Genomic DNA, 20,006 nt, shown 5'->3' on the forward strand with positions numbered 1-20,006 from the left:
GACACCCTGTCTCCAAAAACGAAAAAAAAAAATCTAGGTAAATGGTACAGTCTATAGGTAACGACTCAACAAAATCTGAAAGAAAAGCTCTTGGAGACATTAACAGGGTAAACCAATTAAAGACCTAATTTAGACCACTGAGTAAAAAGATGTATTGCATGTTACCTTATATATATTAGCATGGCATTCAATTTTTTTTTTTTTTTTGAGACGGAGTTTCGCTCTGTTGCCCAGGCTGGAGTGCAGTGGTGCAATCGCAGCTCACTACAACCTCCGCCTCCTGGGTTCAAGCTATTTTCCTGCCTCAGCCTCCCGAGTAACTGGGATTACAGGCACACGCCACTACGCCTGGCTAATTTTTTGTATTTTTAGTAGAGACGGCGTTTCAACATGTTGGCCAGGCTGGTCTTGAACTCGACCTCAAGTAATCCACCTGGCTCAGCCTCCCAAAGTGCTAGGATTACAGGCGTGAGCCACCATGCCTCAAATACAAGATGTTAAAGTGTATTTCTGTTTTTGCCTTTCCTTGTCCTTGGGCTCTGCTTACATTAGCCAACTGTTCTGTCTCAATTCTAAGAATACACCTGATGAAATAAATGTTGGAAAGCTTCCCAGTAACCAAGGAATTTGACATAGATGGGAAATGCAGCTTAAGCATCTTAGGACTGCAACCATCCTTCTTGGTCAATATAGCATGAGACAGCTATTCTAGGTGCCATGTCCCACAGTGGTTGGGTCTTTTGAGGAATAGCATGGTCTAGTGAAAAGGCAGTGGATTAAGTCAGAATATTAGAGTTTTAGTCCTGGAATAGCTGTGTGTCTGAAGACAAAGCATCTAATTTCTTTAGATTTCAGTTTTCTTTTCTGTGAGATAGGGATAATAATAATACTTGGCCTGTGTAAATCAGAGTTGCTTTGATGATTAAGGTAGTAATATATGTTTTACTACATAAAAGGAGCAGTGACCTAAAAATGCTTCTTCTTGAAAATGTTCAACAGCTATTCAAATTATGCACTTATCCCTTCCTCTCCATAATTTCATATTGTCTAGGCTTTAACATTGAGCTGGTAAGCAGTAACGTGGCTGCAATATGGATAGCCACAGGAAAAGAAAACAAGATCTGTGGTAATCACATTGATCAGTGGTCCCCAAACAGTGAGACTTGACCAGAACTCAGATCAGCAGACAGACTAAACAAATTTCCAGAGACCACACTGAGAAAGGAGGCAGGAGACTTGCCCTCTGCTTGATTTAATTGAATGGCCTAGTCATCTCAGTAGAGAACCTGGGTGTGACCATTTTCTTCAACCTGAGTCCTTTTTTTTTTTTTTTTTTTTTTTTTTTTTACTCCCAAGGAGGAATCTACCTGCTTCTCCAGATGTAACAAAGATTTCATTTCTGTTCAGTGATCTGAAAAGCTCTCTCAGCACCTCAGGGAAAATAATCACCAGAAGAGTCACACTGGATTTGAATCCCAGCTCTATTTCCTGGTTCTAGTCCTTGGATAAGTTGTATTTTCTTTCTTACCTATTTATTTATTTTTAAGAGACCTGATCTCACTGTGTTGCCCAGACTGGCCTCAAACTCCTGGGCTCAAGCGATCCTCCCACCTCGGCCTCCTGAGTAGCTGGGCCTGCAGGCATGCACCACCGTGCCCACCTTGGATAAGTTCTTATATCTCTGTCCCTACATGCTTCCAGCAGTAAATGATAAAGCCATATCTACCACCTAGCATTGTTAGCGGGATTAACTGAGAATATGTATAGAGTGCTCAATACTCCTGGTACTTCAGTGCCTTTTTCCTACCGAAGACCTTCATTGCTTAGTTCAAATCACATTCCCTTGGGAAATCTGTTTTAGTCCAGACTGATCTCTTCCTCCTTTGAAATTCTGTAGAATTCACTATTTTTGTTTATTCCATGTATATTTATTTCATCTAGGCGTTAATATATCACAAATTTCCTGCAATCTCTAGCACTGCTGAGAAAATATCAGAACAGTGCTCAATAAAGTACATGCTGATTCAGGAGGAGACAGGATCAAGGGACTGATTGCATGAGTCACTAGGGTCCATATTGTGGAGGCAGAAAATGTATCCACAGCTGGGCACAGTGGCTCATGCCTGTAATCCCAGGACTTTGGGAGGCCCTGGCAGAAGGATTGCTTGAGCTCAGGAGTTCGAGACCAGTCTGGGCAACATGGCCAAAACCCGTCTGTACAAGAAATACAAACATGAGCCAGGCATGGTGGCATGCACCTGTAGTCCCAGCTACTTGGGAGGCTGAGGTAGGAAGATGGCTTGAGCCCAGGAGGCAGAGGTTGCAGTGAGCTGAGATCATGCCACTGTACTCCAGCCTGGGCGACAGAGCCAGAGCCTGTCTCAAAGAGAGAAAGAAAGAAAATGTAGTAACATGCCAAAGGGGATTTCTAACAGGTCTATTAGCAGAAATGCCAACAAAAACTCTCAAATTCAGCCTATCAATGGATCTTTCTAATTCTCCAAAGTCATAACATAGTGTCTCAAGAAAGCTTTCCAGGAGACAAGCATGTTAACACAGTGCCTAGGAACCTTGCCTAGTATACCTTTGAACTTGCTGTGTCAGAATGTATATGTTCTTACTGTACAATGTGTCATACAAAGAAAACCACAATGCCCCTTGAGCAGCTCAGGATCTTAGACATTTAAATGCCTGCTGTTTATTTTAATATCTGCCCTAAAAATTCTGTAGGGTATTTTTCTCCAGATGAAGAAACAGATAAAGAAGCTAAGTGATGAGCCCCAAGCACCATGTAATCAATCCAGCCCCTCACCACGCCTGGCTCCCAGCTTACCTGTGGTCTCCTCCCAGTGTGACACAGCTATAGCCATCCGACACAGCTCTGCTAACCACCTCAGCCAGTTCGTGGTTGGCAAGACCCACTGAGCGTGGATTCACTATCAGGTTGTTGTAGAGATCATCTTTGGGGACTGGAGTAAAACTCAAATCTCCAAAGTCTTTTAGGTGGCAGCCTGGAAGCAAATGAGGGATGACAAGATGAATTTTCTGTGCTATCTCCAACTCTTACTAGCCTGGGCCACAATGATAATACGTGACAAAGTACACATCATAATCATTTTGTCACAGTAAAATTTAAAATGTCAAATGATTGTGGGAAGATTATCTCGATCCTATTATGAATAGTTTTGCAGATGTTGGAAACTGAAACTAAGAGATATCAATTGACTTAACCCAACAATAAAAAAATGATTAACAATTAGACCTCAGATATCCCAGAGTGATAGAGTAGAAATAAAATATCAGAAAGAACCAACAATTTTAAAGAAAATTAAGAACCAACAATTTTAAAGGAAATTAAGTACTATTAATTTAGCAAAAATACACAAAGAGATTCTCATTTTTTTAAACTTTCTTTTTGTAGAAGTAGGGTCTTGCTATGTTGCCCCAGCTGGTCTCAAAACTTCTGACCTCAACTGATCCTCCCGCCTCATCCTCCCAAAGTGCTGGGATTATGGGCATGAGCCCCCTGCCTGGCCAAGAAATTCACATTTTATAAACTTTTATAAATAAAAAGCCAATCTGAAACATCCTAAAAGAAATATCTAATATTTATTGATTATTTACAAGATCCCAGCCATTGTTCTAGCTGCTTAACATAAATTCTTACTTAAGACTCAGAACAATTCTGTGAGGCAACTAAAATGTGCCTATTCGGTGGATGAGGAAACTGAAGCAAAGAGAAGTAACCGCTTCACAGCTGTTAAGTACCAGAATCAGGATCCAAATCTAGGCCATCTGGCTCCAAAGTTTGTACAGGTTGAGTACCCATTATCCAAAGGCTTGGGACCAGAAGTGTTTTAGATTTTTTTTTTTTCAGATTTTGGAATATTTGCATTATATATATATTGAGATATCTTAGGGATGGAACTCAAGTCTAAACATAAAACTTGTGTTTCATACACACTTTATACACATAGCCTGAAGGTAATTTTATATAATATTTTAAATTATCTTGTGCATGAAACAAAGTTTGTGTGCATTGAACCATCAGAAAACAAAGGTGTCACCATCACAGCCACCCATGTGGACAGTCTGATTGTTTGGCATCACCATCTTCCTGACTCTGAATTTATATGCTACTGATAGGCAGTTATTTTCTTACTTTTTCACACATAAGTACTTAACAGCAGAAAATATGACATACCATTAATACAGTGTGTTCAGGGTAACTTGTAATGTCACATTGGTGCTCAAAAAGTTTCAGATTTTGGAACATTTCCAATTTTGGATTTCTGGATTAGGGACGCTCAACCTCTATCCTTTACTATGCAATTTGTCTCCTAAGGAATTTCTCATGAGTCCAACACTTTAAGAACTAGTGCTATATTCTCACAGCTTTGAATATTTTCCCACCTAAGTTGGATGCTACATTTAGGGTGAGGACTAAATAATGTGACTCAATCAAAAAGGGATCTGAACTATCAGCGAACAGAACGTTGACATAGATTGTATTCTTAGGGTCCTGGTATTGGTGGGGAAGGGGCAGTAACAAGATAGACATGGCATATCTTAATATTTGCAGAGATTTGTGCTAAAGGTTTGGATTAAGAGCAGCATGGACTCATCATGAATTTAAATTATAATTTTGAGCTCTACCTCTTGAACCCAAACTCAATCCAAAGCCAAAATTCTGAAGAAATATAAAAATTTGAGGAGCAGTGACCATAACAAAAACCCATGAGGCCAACCAAGGACTTGCCACCGAAAGAGATATTGGAAACAAGACAGAAAACTTTATCCTATTCTTTTTTTCCTCCCCAGCCCTTGTGTCACCCAGACCTATTCTTAAAGGTGAGATACACCTACAGCAAGAATTCTGTATTTATCTTTTGGTCATTACACTTTAAGGAATAGTCATATAAAAGGCCCCAACCTGGAGAAGATCCAGACAACTAGATAAAAAGGTAGCAGAGCAGGGGTGGGAGGAGAAAAATATGACAACAGGCCAAAGACATTGTGAACCAAGAGAAAAATGTGAACCAAATTAAACATCTATAAAAATCTTTTATTTAAAAAAAAAGACAAAAAGGTATGAGTAAAGTCGTTATGGACTTCACCAAATCTCAAAATATGGAGAGGATACTTTAGACTTAAGAGAATGAAAGCTTTAATTAACCATCAAGTCTTTCCTCTATTGACAACACAATCCTGGACTGCGCAGAATTTTTTTTTTTTTTTTTTTTTGAGACAGAGTCTTGTGCTATCACCCAAGCTGGAGTGCAGTGGCATAGTCTCGGCTCACTGCAACCTCCACCTTCTGGATTCAAGCAATTCTCCTGCCTCAGCCTCCCAAGTAGCTGGGATTACAGGTGTGCACCATCACGCCCAGTGAATTTGTTTTTGTATTTTTAGTAGAGACAGGGTTTCGCCATCGTTGGCCAGGCTGGTCTCAAACTCCTGACCTCAACTGATCCACCTGCCTCGGCCTCCCAAAGTTCTGGGATTACAGGCGTGAGCCACTGCACCCAGCGTACTGTACAGATCTTGAATGGACAATTCCTGGATGTTTCTACTTTCGGCTCCATGTTTATCTCAGCTCTCTCCTTAAATCACATCAACCATTAGGTTCTTACTAGATGTAAGACACCAGGGTATGCCTGGTGTTTTATAATATTAGGTGTACAATTATAAAAGATTTATAATCTTCATAAATTTATATTTTGGTCATTGCACTTTAAGGAATAGTCATATAAAAGGCCCCAAACTGGAGTTAAATAATATTAACTTTTCAGAACTATTTGCCAAGCACTTTCATTCAATCATCATATGACCAAGAAGAAATACAGGGGAATTAAAGTGCTCAATCCAGTGGATAAGTCACAGAACTTGGGGACTACCCAAGTCCAGTCATGCAAACCAGGATGTAGACTCAGATGAACGCGACAGAAAACAGTACTCACTTATATTAGAAAAAAGCTGCACAAAGCCGAAAAATGAACCTAAAGAGAATTTGGCAATCTTACAGCAACATCCCAGGAAGAGAGATTGAATTTCATAGGATTTTGGTTGCTAATTTGGGCCACCACTCTGCTCTCGTTACAGGTGCTGGAAGGGTACTAACTTCTGTCGGGGGTTCATCAGATTAATTCCCAACCTGGGTGGTGGATTCTGTCCACATTGTCTAACTCCATTTACTCCGATGCCATCTCACCAAACAGCCTTCTGGCTATTCAGTTGGTTTCCCACATGCCTTAATATGGGCAAGAGCTTCTAGACAGTGGACACTGGATAGACTACTGCTTAACATAATTATGCATGGGCATTTTGGTTAATCCAGCACGGTTAGCATGAGTCTGTGGGTCTGAAAGCCTGATGAGCTATGCACTCAGCAACCTTGTGTTTCTGCATCCACAAAGCTAAGGGCCAGCCCCCTCTAAAGGGATTTATACCTTGAGAGGCCCTGCCTGAATGGCCTACCTTCCTGCTCCCAACTCTGCTCTTTCTTTTTTCCCCCTAGAATATTCAGGAAGAACCAACTCAACTCTATAATTTGCACAGTTTCAGTGCCAGGTAAGGACTTGGGACAGTGAGTCCTAAAGGAGTCAGGGGAAGTTCACTGAGGATCAGGGGCGTCAAAGAAGAACTCCTATGACAAATAGTTTGTACTTGCACTGTTTTGCTTTGAAATTCTCTGTAAAATTGGATAACGTGTATAATAGAGGTCCCAAACCTACTGCCCAGGTTTTACTACTGTATCCTTTCAGACTTTAATCATTTTTTTTCTTTTTTTTTGGATTATTTGTAGAGACAGGGTCTCACTGTGTTTTCCAGGCTGGTCTCCAACTCCTGGGCTCAAGTAATTCTCCCATCATGGCCTTCTAAAGTGCTAGGATTACAGGTGTGAGCCACCATGCCTGGCCTAGTTATAAGCATAATACATAATATTAAGTAAGGTTATTAGAGTAAATTAACTGCCATAGCAACTCCCCCAAAATAATGGCTCAAACACAGTTTATTTCTTGTTTGTTTAGCATCCAGCATAGGTATTCCAGGTCAGCAGGAGGCTTTCCTTTATGCAGTAATTCAGAGACCTGGCTTGTGGTTCCCATGCCTAGGACTTTGCCATCTGTGTGGCTAAGTCTAGGTCTCCCCAGGTTCAAGGCAGCAGGAAAGGAAGAAAGCATTGAGAAAGCACACCTCCTCTTTTCAAGACTCTGGCCTGAAAGTGGCACATTACTCCTGCTCACTTTTGGCACTGGCCAGCAAATGCAGGTCTAGCTTATGTCCAGAAGAGAATGCGAATGGATTTTGGTGGACAGCTAGCAATCTATGCAACAGTGAGTACTTTTTTATTCTACTGCCATAACCTTTAAGAACAAAATATGAAAGTTGCTCTAGGATTACAAATTTCTGTTAAACTATTCTAGTTAATTACAGAACTGAATCAACAAATACATGATGCCAGCCTGATGTCACCTCTTAAGAACTTTCTCCTCTAATGCCCACTGTGCCAATAGTATTGGGTACTACCAGTACCCAAAGGACTGGTAGAACAGAACCCTAGTTCTAGGATTATCTGAACCCTGGTTCTAGTATGTTGTTGTAGAAAACATGAATTGTAACCCATCTGCTACAGTTTTTTTTAAGAGGAGTGGGGAGGTTGATGGGAAGTTAACTTTTTGTAACAGCAGGATGAACTGAGTAATATTAAAGCTATTCTTTTTTTTTTTTTTTTTTTTTGAGACAGAGTGTTTCTCTGTCGCTCAGGCTGGAGTGCAATGGCATGATCTTGGCCCACTACAACCTCCACCTCCCTGGTTCAAGGGGTTCTGCTGCCTCAGCCTCCCAAGTAGCTGGGATTACAGGCATGCACCACCATGCCCAGATAATTTTTGTAGTTTTAGTAGAGACGAGTTTTCGCCATGTTGGTCAGGCTGGTCTTGAACTCCTGACCTCAAGTGATCCTCCCACTTCAGCCTCCCAAAGTGCTAGGATTACAGGTGTGAGCCACCATGCCCAGCCTTAAAGCTATTTCTTTATCAGAGTGCTGTGGCAAATTCTTCTGGTTCATAGGTCATAAGAAATGGTCTCACTAATTTTTCAAGAAGCTTAGGGTAATGATGAAAAATGCAAACATTGTAATGTGTAAGGAATATGTGTCTGGCTGCTATGCCTGAGGGAACTTTCCCTTTCTCTAACTGTGCATCAGGTCAATTCATCTGTAAGTCCAGGTCAGGTGAGACCTAGTGTTTCATTGCTGCTCTTTCTTCTAAGAGGACATTGTATGCCAAGAGGAGCCTGAAATTTCAAGGAAGTTCTCATGTCAAACAGATTTGGAACAATGTGAAAGGCTCTCATTTTTCACTTGCTGTTTATACACTGACACAGCCTTGTTGCTTCTCTCCTGAGTGCTGGTAATAAAATATACCGAGTACTACTCTGATCTTTCAGACCCAGATGTTACCTTTGGCCTTGATAAACCTCTGCAGGCTCTATCAGAGTGGAACAGGAACGCAAGTGCATCAACAGAATGATGCAACCAGGCGGTAAGGAAGAAATCAAAACAGCCTTACCTGACCTTAGCAATATCTGTGAACAGCACTTCTATTTCAGGGCTAGTGAGTAAATCCCTGAAAAAACCCACAGACAGGAAATGGATAATAACTGTCCGCCTCTACACACCACACTGTGCTACACAGTGTGCTACACAGCTCTACAGATATGTGCTCATTCTCACATCCTCTGCTGGTATCACTATCCACACATTGCAGAGGACGAATTTCAGCAAGGCTGAATAGCTCCAACTGTTTAACAGCAACTGAATCACCCTTTGGTTAGAGACTCATATATGATTACGTGATGAGTGAGGTTTTGTTTTTTTGTTTTTGTGTGTGTGTGTTTTTTTTTTTTTTTTTTGACAGCATAAGACTATCCTATTCTCCCTACTGCTGTGACCCCTGTTGCTACCAGGGCTCCTAGCAAGTCAAGAGAGATGGGTTTCAAAGTGGGCTGACACACAAGGAGGGTCTGCTGAGCCACAGGTAGCCCATTGGTAGAATAACAGACATGGAGAAAAGCTAGGGGCCTCTTAGTGTGCAGTTTTTCCAAATTGTTTCTAAATATGAATAGGATATAAATGTTTGTGACTTGTCAGGAATAACAAGTCAGTGAAATCAGGAGAAAAACAAAGACTCTGCATTCTCACTTGGTGCTGAGAGGGTACTAATGGCTTTTAAAGTTACAGACTCAAATATTATACATGGCAGATTTAGCCCCATGCAAAAGGAATTCTTGGAAATTAATTTTAAAAAAATTAAAAAAAATTTTTTTAGATGAAGTTTTGCTCTTTCACCCATGCTAGAGTGAAGTGGCACGATCTTGGCTCACTGCAACCTCCACCCACCGGATCAAGCAATTCTCCTGCCTCAGCTTCCTGAGTAGCTGGTATTACAGGTGCCTGCCACCATGCCCGGCTAATTTTTGTATTTTCAGTAGAGACAGGTTTCACCATGTTGGCCAGACTGGTCTGGAACTCCTGACCTCAGGTGATCCACCCACCTTGGCCTCCCAAAATGCTAGAAATACAGGTGTGAGCCACCACGCCCGGCCGAGTTCCTGGAATTTTAAAGGGATGTGACTGCTAATTCTTAGAACAAGCTTGTACCTGAAATACTAGCTTATTAAAAATAAAGTTGCAATGTTACTAGAAGTCTAAACTGGAGGGTGGGGAATGGGGGATGCCAGGGTTAATTCAGGCCATTTGAAGTAAGTAGAATTTCTCTTATCCATAAAATGTAATTTGGGTAATAACCTTTGAAGAGACAGTTAGGTAAACTCATCTGGTTACTACCAATAAAATGCAGAGATCTGAATTTTATTTGATGCATTTAACTCCCAAAGACTGTACAACCTCAAGAACCTTGTCTTTTTTTGAAATAGTCTTACTCTGTCACTCAGGCTGGAGTGCAGTGGCACAAACATGGCTCACTGCAGCCTCAACCTCTCAGGCTCATGCAATTCTCACATATCAGCCTCCAGAGTAGCTGGGACTACAGGCATGTGCCACCATACCTGGCTAATTTATATTTTTTTTGTAGAGACAAGGTTTCCCCATGTTGCCCAGGCTGGTCTCAAACCCCTGGCCTCAGGCAGTCCACCCTCCTCAGCCTCCCAAAGTGCTGGATTACAGGTGTGAGCCACCGTGCGCCCAGCCAAAGAACCATGTGTCTTGAGATATCTGTCCCAGTTCATTTCTTCAGAGTTCCAAAGGAGACAGCTCCAACCAGCCCTTGTAACATCTCCTTCCTCCCCACTCTGCTCTCATGTTGCCTCCACAACAGGTAGGTTTTCTCAGAGGCAGTGAGGACCATGACTGAGGACAGGGGCAGAGATAGTGGCACTGGGGACTCAAGGAAAGTGACTGTGGGGATCCAGGCCAGTCACTTCGGAACATATCCATCTAACATACGCCAGTGTTAACCTCAAGAGCAAATGATACAAACGTGGTGTTAATAGATGCCTTTGCATGAATGTGATCCTTGAGTTAAAATATATATATATATATATGAATGCAAAATACACTTGAAAATTTAGTTCAAGATAGTAACTGAGATGATTTACAACACCAGTTATGTTTCCTGCTAATTGGTTCTCCAGCTACATCTGTCCTTCTTGCCTAAGGAGAACAGATGCTGTCATCTTCTAAAGATAGGCTTTGGAATGTACACCCCTCTGAACCAAACTCATGTCAACTCTCTGAGCACCTGTAGACCATGATGAGCCAGCTCAGGCTTTCTGAGACAGACTGTCAGCTGATGGCACCCTAGAACCTGGTTCCAGCACAGGCAGGGGTGGAGGTAAGAGGAGGATTGCTCTGGCTTCATGAAGTCACATAACCATATCCATTCAGAACGAGACTGTTTAGCTCCTCTGAGAAGACAAGACCTGCTACTGTTAACATGTTGATAAAACTTCAGTCTTTCCAGTAGCTAACGAGAAGAAGAAATAGCAACAGTCCCCAGGGATAAAATACTGCTCTTTAGAGCATGTGATGTTTAAAAATTGTTTACACCTTGGTGCAGTGGCCTACACCTGTAATCCCAGCACTTTGGGAGGGAGACAGGTGGATCACTTGAAGTCAGGAGTTCGAGACCAGCCTGGCCAACATGGTGAAACCCCATCTGTACTTAAAATACAAAAATTAGCTGGGCATGGTGGCACATGCCTATAGTCCCAGCTACTTGGGTGGTTGAGGTAGGAGAATCACTTGAACCCGGGAGGCAGAGGTTGCAGTGAGGCGAGATCGCACCACAGCACTCCAGCCAGGGCGACAAAGTGAGACCCCATTTCAAAAAAAAAAATTGTTTACACTCTCCCTTGTTCCAGAAAGGATTTAAAGGAAGACACATCAGGCTGGCGACTACAGCTTTGCAAGTTACCAGTTCTGATGGGTAGCTCCCTGCCCCAGACCCTGGTCTAGCATCCTGGTGAGTCTGCCCAAGAAACCTCAAACCAGACAGACTGCATTCCCTACTATCTGGGCTGAAAGCACAGAATACTCAGACAGCCTTAGTTAGCCAAATGCTACACTGGATGCAAAGAAAAGAATCTCTGCCATCTGCCCCCTAACTTCCTAGGAGAGTTCAGATCTCTAGTCAGGTTCAGTTTCTAAACCTGTCCTACCTCACATAGTGGTTTCAATGAGATAACAAGGAAAGATCTGATGCATGCTAGAGATTACAGATTAGTTCAAGTGGATGAGGCATCTTTGTGGTTTTTCTCCCCACCCTATTATTTTCCTTTTCTTTGAAACTGATGGTGTAACCTAAGACTTCCCAAAATCTGTAATATTGTTATGTCATTTTGATAAAACAGTTTCTGGTGAGAAGTAGCAAACAGGCTGGCCACGGTGGTTCGTGCCTGTAATCCCAGCACTTTGGGATCCAAGGCAGGAGGATTGCTTGAGGCCAGAGTTCAAGACCAGCCTGGGCAACATAGCAAGACCCCATCCCTACTAGAAAAAAAAGAAGTGGCAGGCAAATGCAGGCCCACTGATTTCTCACTGGAATGGCTCTTAAAGAGTCCTGCTCTCACACGTAGTTTGAATTTCCTACATTCCCTATGAAAGAATATAAAGGCAAGGCTAAGTAAATCTTAGAATACCACTTCTCTGAAATCCCTAACCACAATGCCACAACCTACGGTGACTCAACTCTTGGGTCACACAGAGAGGTGTTTTCTACTTCTTTTTCTAGGCTGTGGTTCTCTTCTCTTGGCATAGAGGAGGGAGCCAGGAAGGGTCCATTTTTCTTCCCTTCAAAGCTGAGCATTACCACATATATTTATTCTCAATACTGGATTACAGGTATGAGCCACTGTGCACCCAGCCAAAGAACCATGTGTCTTGAGATATCTGTCCCAGTTCATTTCTTCAGAGTTTCAGAGGAGACAGCTCCAACCAGCCCTTGTAACATCTCCTTCCTCCAAGGTTTGGTCATTAATAGAGAGGGATAAGTAAATTTATTCAAAGGTTAAATTATTTAAACCAACCACTGTAATCTCTTAGGTTCTGCCTCTGAATTGTACTGTTTTGGATATTAAAGTAACAATGCGGCATCTGTCTAAAGTAATTAGAGGTCAGCCTTACTTGAAGAAAGCAGTCATTATCTACTGATGTTCTGGTTTAAAAATGTATTTCAAAAAAGGGAGCAATAACTCATTATTACTGCCTACTAGCTTTTTTTTTTTTTTTTTTTTGAGACACGGTCTGGTTCTGTTGCCCAAGCTGGAGTGCAGTGGTGTGATCTCAGCTCACTGCAACCTCCATCTCCCAGGCTCAGGCCATCTTCCCAACTCAGCCTCCCAAGTAGCTGGGACTACAGAAGCGCACCACTACACCCAGCTAATTTTTTTTTTTTTTTTGGTAGAGATAGGGTTTTGCCATGCTACCCAGGCTGGTCTTGAACTCCTGGGCTTAAGTGATCCACCCACCTTGGCCTCCCAAAGTGCTGGGGTTACAGGTGTGAGGCATCGCACCTGGCCCCTACTAACATTTAGCTTGCAAGAGTTAAAGTTTGATATGTGGCAGTTATCCTTTGAGTCATAAGTTTTAAAATTCTGGGAGACCAGGTGGCTTCTAAGTAGCAGATCATTTTCAGAGAAGCAAAATACTGGTTTGGGAAGACTCATCAAGGGTTGTTTTGTGAATGAAGTTACAGGAGAAAGCTAAGATGCTTTGCTCCCTTTTTTCCTTCAACAAAAGTATACTGTGTGCCTAGCACTCCACTAAATCCTAGGAATGCAGAAATAAGGTATGGTGCAGACTTCAAGGAGGTCACAGGCTGGTGAGATGTCAGGCAGAGAAAGTGGCAGCCCAGCCCAGTGCTAATTGCTATGAACCAGATGTGCAAAGGGTGTGGCGGGAACAGAGACCCAGGAAGAGAAGGGTCAGGAGAACTTCTCAGAAGCAGCAATATCTGAGTCTGGAAGACATTAGCCAGGAATAAGAGAGGAGGAGGAAATGCTTACTGAGGAGGAGAGAATACCTTCAGCCCTATAGAACAATGCACAATTCCTCTGAACCCACAGTGCACCTAGAGGACTGCAAAGAGATGCGGCAGGAGGAGGGGGCAAGGCCCAGGTCCTAAATGTGGTGGGGAACAACTATGGTTTCTAAGCCGGGAAGACAAATCAAATCCGCATTTTGGATCTAGTGCTGAGACAGCAGTGTAGAAAATGGTCTGGAGAAGCAGAGTGCCACAGGAAGCTAAAGAAAGAAATGAGAGGGAACAGAGAGTCCAGCAATAGAGGGGCATGGGAAGGGAGGGAGAAGATGATAAGTTCAGTTTGGGATATGTTGACATTGATGTGTTAGAGACTATCCTGTTGAAAGCACATGGAGACAAGTAAATGGATAATTCTAGGCAATAGTCAATGGCTGACAGTATCACTGAAATGTCACCTCTGATGAAGTATACATCGCCATAGAACATGTCATAGGACACCACAGGGATCTAAACAGAGAAATTCTGCAGACAAATGACCTAGATTATTCTATAAATAAACTGCGAAGAAGAAAAAAAAGAGAGAACCTATAAAGGTCTTAAAGTATAAAGCAATATGGATTTCATTTGAATTCAACTCAAACTTAAAAACAAAAAAACAACAAAAGAAACCCAAAAAGGGTAACTTGATCAGGCAATGTGAACAATACTAATTAAAAATTAAGAGGCTTGTCTGGGCGCAGTGGCTTACGCCTGTAATCCCAGCACTTTGGGAGGCCGAGGCGGGCGGATCACGAGGTCAGGAGATCGAGACCATCCTGGCTAACACGGTGAAACCCCTTCTCTACCAAAAATACGAAAAATTAGCCGGGCGTGGTGGCGGGCACCTGTAGTCCCAGCTACTCGGGAGGCTGAGGCAGGAGAATGGCGTGAACCCGGGAGGCGGAGCTTGCAGTGAGCCGAGTTCGCGCCACTGCACTTCAGCCTGAGCGACAGAGAGAGACTCCACCTCAAAAAAAAAAAAAAAAAAAAAAAATTAAGAGGCTTAATTCTCCCTGTTGAAAATAAAGAGACCTCCCTTCCTCCCTTTTATTTCATAATTTCTCTGTGCTTTTCAAATTTATGTGACTCTTCATAATGACTAAATAGGCCTCTCCACAAGTCTCACAACCCAGGAATGCTTCTTCAAGGACCCAGGAAGCCATCTCCTGGAGATGCAAACATTTAGGGAGATAGTGCCTCAACCTCTCAGTTCCTACAGAAGGGTAAGAGCCTAACTCCCCTGGGTACAAATGGTGGGCACCTTGCCCCAATTTGCAAAACCACCTCCTGTGTTAAGATATGAGAAGTCTGTTTCCCCTCTGGGTGGCCATAATAAAGTTAGGATACACTGTGTGTGATCAAAGGTGCTGTCCAGTCCATGAAACAAGATGTCTGATTTACTCCAAAATGGTCTGGAGATGGTGTAAAAAACATTGCAACGTATTGGTGATGATGCTGGTTTATGGATATATCAAGTCAGTTATGTTACCATCTCTACTTTCATTATGTTTGAATACTTCCATAACAAAAAGTTAAAAAGATAAGATACATGGAAGACATCTGTATACAGGTTTGCAGTTAGGAGGAAAAATAAGTATTAGAGATAAAGTTTTTGCTGGGCATAGTGGCTCATGCCTGTAATCCCAACACTTTGAGAGGCTGAGGTGGGAAAATTGCTTGAGTCTAGGAGTTTGAGACCAACCTGGGGCAACATAGTGAGACCTCATCTCTAAATCAAAAAGAAAAAAATAAACAAAATTAGCTAGGTATGGTGGCACAAGCCTGTGGTCCAAGCTACTTGGGACACTAAGGTGGGAGAATTACTTGAGCCCATGAGGTAGAGGCTATAGTAAGCCAAGATTACACCACTGCACTCTAGCCTGGGTGACAGAGCAAGACCCAGTCTCAAAAAATTTAAAAAAAAATAAAGCTTTGGGTGGCATCAGCATACAGGTGACAGTAAAGCCATGGAAGCAGATGCCAACCAAGACAGGATAAAGCAGGAGAATCAAGGACAGAATCCTGAGAACACCAACATGTAAGGAGTAGCTAGAAAAAGAGGACGTAGGCCGGATGCAGTGGCTCACACCTGTAATCCCAACACTTTGGAAGGCCAAGGCAGGAGGATCACATGAGGCCAGGAGTTCAACACCAGCCTGGGCAACACAGTGAGACCCTGTATCTAAAAATAAATAAGTAAGTTAGCTGGTGTGGCGGCATGTGCCTGTAGTTCCAGCTACTTCGGAGGCTAAAGTGGGAGGATCGCTTGAGCCTGGGAAGTGGAGGCGGTAGTGAGCTGAGATCGTACCACTGTACTCCAGCCTGGGTGACAGTGAGACCCTGAAAGACAGACAGACAGACAGACACAGAGGAAGGAAGGAAGGAAGGAAGAAAGGATTTACTAGAGGAATTTGAAGAGTTGAAGACAAGAGAGAATAGTGTTGGTTTCAATAAAGCAAGCAAGATTAGTGGTGCAAATAAGGTGAATGTTATACTGTTCATCTGTTCATTGTATTAGAAAGTAGGTCAGATACTGCAGCAATACTAGATTTATTGCAATGATGGCCTACGAAGCCACATTATAACAAGCTGAAATGTGAAAGGGCAATGAAAAAGCCAGGAAGTTGGCTCTGAAGAAAAACAAAATAACTGGACAACAGCTAGAGGGCTACCTAAGGTCAAGGGGGACGTGGAGGGTAAGGGTTGCACAATTAATTACCGAAAGGACAGGTTAGGAGAGAAGAGCCATGACACGAGGTGATGGGAGGGATAATGCTGGAGCAGGGACTGTCAGAGGGGAGGGGGTCTAGAGCACAGGGAGAGGGCACTGCTGAGTGTTAGTCACCCAAAATTCATTCTTCCCTTTTTCCAGAAAGAAAAGGTTTTTAGCCGGGAGCATAACCTCTTAGAAAAGACTACATTCTACATGCTACATGGGCTGGGCATGGTGGCTCACACCTGTAATCCCAGCACTTTGGGAGGCCGAGGCGGGTGGATCACAAGGTCAGGAGTTCGAGACCAGACCAGCCTGGCCAAGATGGTGAAACTCCATCTCTACTAAAAATACAAAAAATTAGCTGGGCACAGTGGCAGGTGCCTGTAATCCCAGCTACTATGGAGGCTGAGGCAGAGAATTGCTTGAACCTGGGAGGTGGAGGTTGCAGTGAGCCGAGATCACGCCAATGCACTCCAGCCTGGGCGACAGAGCGAGACTCTGTCTAAAATAAATAAATAAATAAATAAATATAAAAACTATATTTACTAACCTTGCTTGTAACTGGATGTGGTCACGTGAACTAGTTCTGGACAGTAGGATACGCAGAACCGTGTCCCGCAGCAACTTCTTGGGAAGGGAAGAGAACTGCCTTTGTCCCTTTCTTTGTTCATTCTTCCATCCTGCTGCTGAGGCTACAACCATCTGGCCATCATTAGGCAGAGGCCTTGCCAGTAGCACCAGACAAGAATCTAGGTCTGAACTTAAAGGAACAGAACCACTAAACCAGCTCTGGACTACTTTCCAAATTGTTTACTTGAGAGTCAAATGAACTATTTTTCTTTCCACTGTTAATTTTGAACCCTTACCACGGGCACTGTTATCTATGATATCCATTTCAACAACAAAAACTGCAATTACTTTTGCACCAACCTAATACAGGAACTAGACCCTCATCCTCTGAGGTTCTTTGTCAATACAACTGACGTGGGGGATGACAGGGAGAAAGTTGAGAGAGTCCCTACCCGAGTTGGAAAAGCATGAGCTTGAGGATCATGAGATGGCTGTGGTGGGAAATGCGGGAAGGAAGACACTGAGAATGAGGGCTCCTCAGAAGCTGGAGGTGAAGATCATGCATTTAGGATGACTTTTTAAAGATTTTTGAAATTATTTATATTTTTGTCTTACAAATGATCACTTTTAAATGGACTTTCTGTAAGAATGTACAACTCAAAAATTTGCCAAGTATCTATCGGATCCACACAAATCCTTAGAAAGGTTTTCTGTGTAGTCTTCATTAATGCAATTCCTTGCGAATGTTTCACTTTTACTGTAGGATCTTGAACACATTTCACAATAATGAAGCTATAAAGTTTTTATGCAGTGCATTCATTATAAACTATAAATAACATTTCTATTAAAAAAGAAAGCTGGGTAGTACAGTTTTTTCCTTTGTAGTAAGAGCCGAGAAGACTGAGAAGTTGATCGGACACTACCGTCACTACCATCATCCATCTCCAGAACTCATCTTGCAAAACAAACTCTGTACCCATTAAGCAATAATTAACTCCCCATTTCCTTCTCCCACCAAGTCCTAGTAACTGATATTCCACTTTGTTTTTATAAATTGGACTTCTCTAAAAACTTCATATAAATGGAATTATGCTGTATTTGTCCTTTCGTGACTGGCTTATTTCACTTAGCATAATGTCCTCAAAGTTCACCCATATTGCAGCATATGTCAGGTTTCTTTGTTTCTTAAACAGATGAGGCTTTATTCTGTTGTCCATGCTGCCAGACTGGAATGCAGTAGTGTGATCATAGCTCACTGCAGCCTCAACCTCCTGGGCTCAAGCAATACTCCTGCCTCAGCCTCCTGAATAGCTAGGACTATGTGCATGCACCACCACACCTGGCTAATTTCCCCCCACCCCATGTGGAGATTGGGTCTCGCTAAGTTGCCCAGGCTGGTCTGAAACTCCTGGACTCAAGCAATCCTCCTGCTTCAGCCTCCCAAAGTGCTGGGATTACAGGCATGAGCCACCCCACCCAGCCCTGCTTTTTAAAGACTGAATGATAGTCCATTATATATATGTACCACATTTTGTTTCTCCATTCATCCATCAATGAACACTTAAGGTTGCTTCCACCTTTTGGCTATTGTTAATACTGCTGTGAACACGGGTACGCAACTACTTCGAGATCCTGCTTTCAATCCTTTTGGGTACATACCCAGAAGTGGAATTGCTAAATCATATAGTAATTCTATTTTTAATTTTTAGAGGAGTTGCCATACTGTTTTCCATAGCAGCTCCATTTTATGTTCCTACCAACAGTGTAAAAGAGTTTCAATTTCTCCACATCTTCATCAACACTTCTTATTTTCTGTTTTGATAGTAGCCATCCTAATGGCTGAGGTGGTCAAAATTTGCTTTTTACTAATTATGAAAATGGGATAATAAATGCCTAGCACAGTGTCTAGAAGATGGTAAATGTTAAGTATCAAAAAACTTTTGATAAGAGGTATTAAGTTAAATAAGAGATATTAAGTTAAAATCTTTGCTGTCATAAATGGGAAATATATGGCTACATTGAAATTTGCCAAATCCCAATAGTGTCTATTATAGATTTCCCTCTATGCAGGCACATCACTAAGTTTTTACTAAGGCATTAGCAAATTACTGATTATGTATTCACCTCCTAAAAGGAATCTGCAGCCGAGCACAGTGGTGCACATCTGTAATCCCAGCTATCCAGAAGGCTGAGGCAGGAGGCTTACTTGAGCCCAGAAGTTTGAGGCAGTAGTGTACTATGATTACGTCTGTGAATAGCCCCCACAGTCCAGCCTGGGCAACATAGTGAGACCTATCTATAAAATAAAAGAATCTGCAATATAAAGGAGGCCCAGAAAATGAAAAGCTTGAACCCAAAGAAATAGGTCACTATTAGTGACATTCCAGGTGAGACTGGAGAGGGCCCTAAAGTGATGCCACTTATCAGCTCATGCCTCAGCTCCTATTCCTCTGCTACAGGTGGCCCATCCCCAAGGGCACTGTGGCACAGATGAGGTCCAAAGCAGGTTTGGTCTTTGCTAGATCTCTAAAGGAAATATAAAGCCAATTTGCTAGACATTTACTCTTCCAAATACATATCAGAATGACTTTAGAAATCAAAGAACTCAGAACTTTAATAACCTTAAACAAACAAGCTATTCCAATAATTTAGCTTCCAGTCACATATGCAGACCCTAGGCAAAGACTTTTTTGAGGGAAGTGGGACAGGTGCTGTACTTTCATTTCTTCTTTGCTGTGGAAATAGACTCTTAAAAAACGTAGAGATGGGGTCTTGCTACATTGTCCAGGCTGATCTTAAACTCCTGGCCTCAAATGATCTTCCCACCTTGGCCTCCCTAAGTGCTGGGCTGACAAGCATGAACCACTATGCCTTGCTAAGTGTTTAAGAGAAGAGTGTGAATGGCAGAGGCAGAAGGTTTGGTGGATCATACAGCCTTACAGTCTCTTCAGAAACATCACTGATATTTGCTGTTGAGTCAACCTAGCAACCAATTCTTGTCCCAAAGATATGACACTGTTCAAAAGGCACCTCAGAGATATCAGTTTCATCTCTTTTCAATGCCCAAAACTAGAGCTTGAAAAGATCCATATTTATCAACAGACATTATTTGTAATGTGTCTTTACTGTATATTTCATAAAATATAAACACATAAAACTTACATAAGTATAACAGT

The 20,006-nt window shown here is 42.3% G+C and overlaps 1 protein-coding gene across 3 annotated transcripts in view; it reads right to left on the minus strand.

Moving 5' to 3' along the window:
- The window catches only part of ARG2 (arginase 2), a 33,561-nt gene that overhangs the window by 6,485 nt on the left and 7,070 nt on the right, over window positions 1–20,006 (minus strand). For all 3 annotated transcript variants that reach the window (XM_032134686.2, XM_032134687.2, XM_032134688.2), the window contains exon 3: window positions 2,834–3,011. In XM_032134686.2, the coding sequence (XP_031990577.1) occupies window positions 2,834–3,011 (178 nt within the window). The remainder of the gene's footprint in view (window positions 1–2,833; window positions 3,012–20,006) is intronic.

Source organism: Hylobates moloch, unplaced genomic scaffold, assembly GCF_009828535.3.
Source record: "Hylobates moloch isolate HMO894 unplaced genomic scaffold, HMol_V3 SCAFFOLD_16, whole genome shotgun sequence".
Classification (NCBI taxonomy): domain Eukaryota; kingdom Metazoa; phylum Chordata; class Mammalia; order Primates; family Hylobatidae; genus Hylobates; species Hylobates moloch.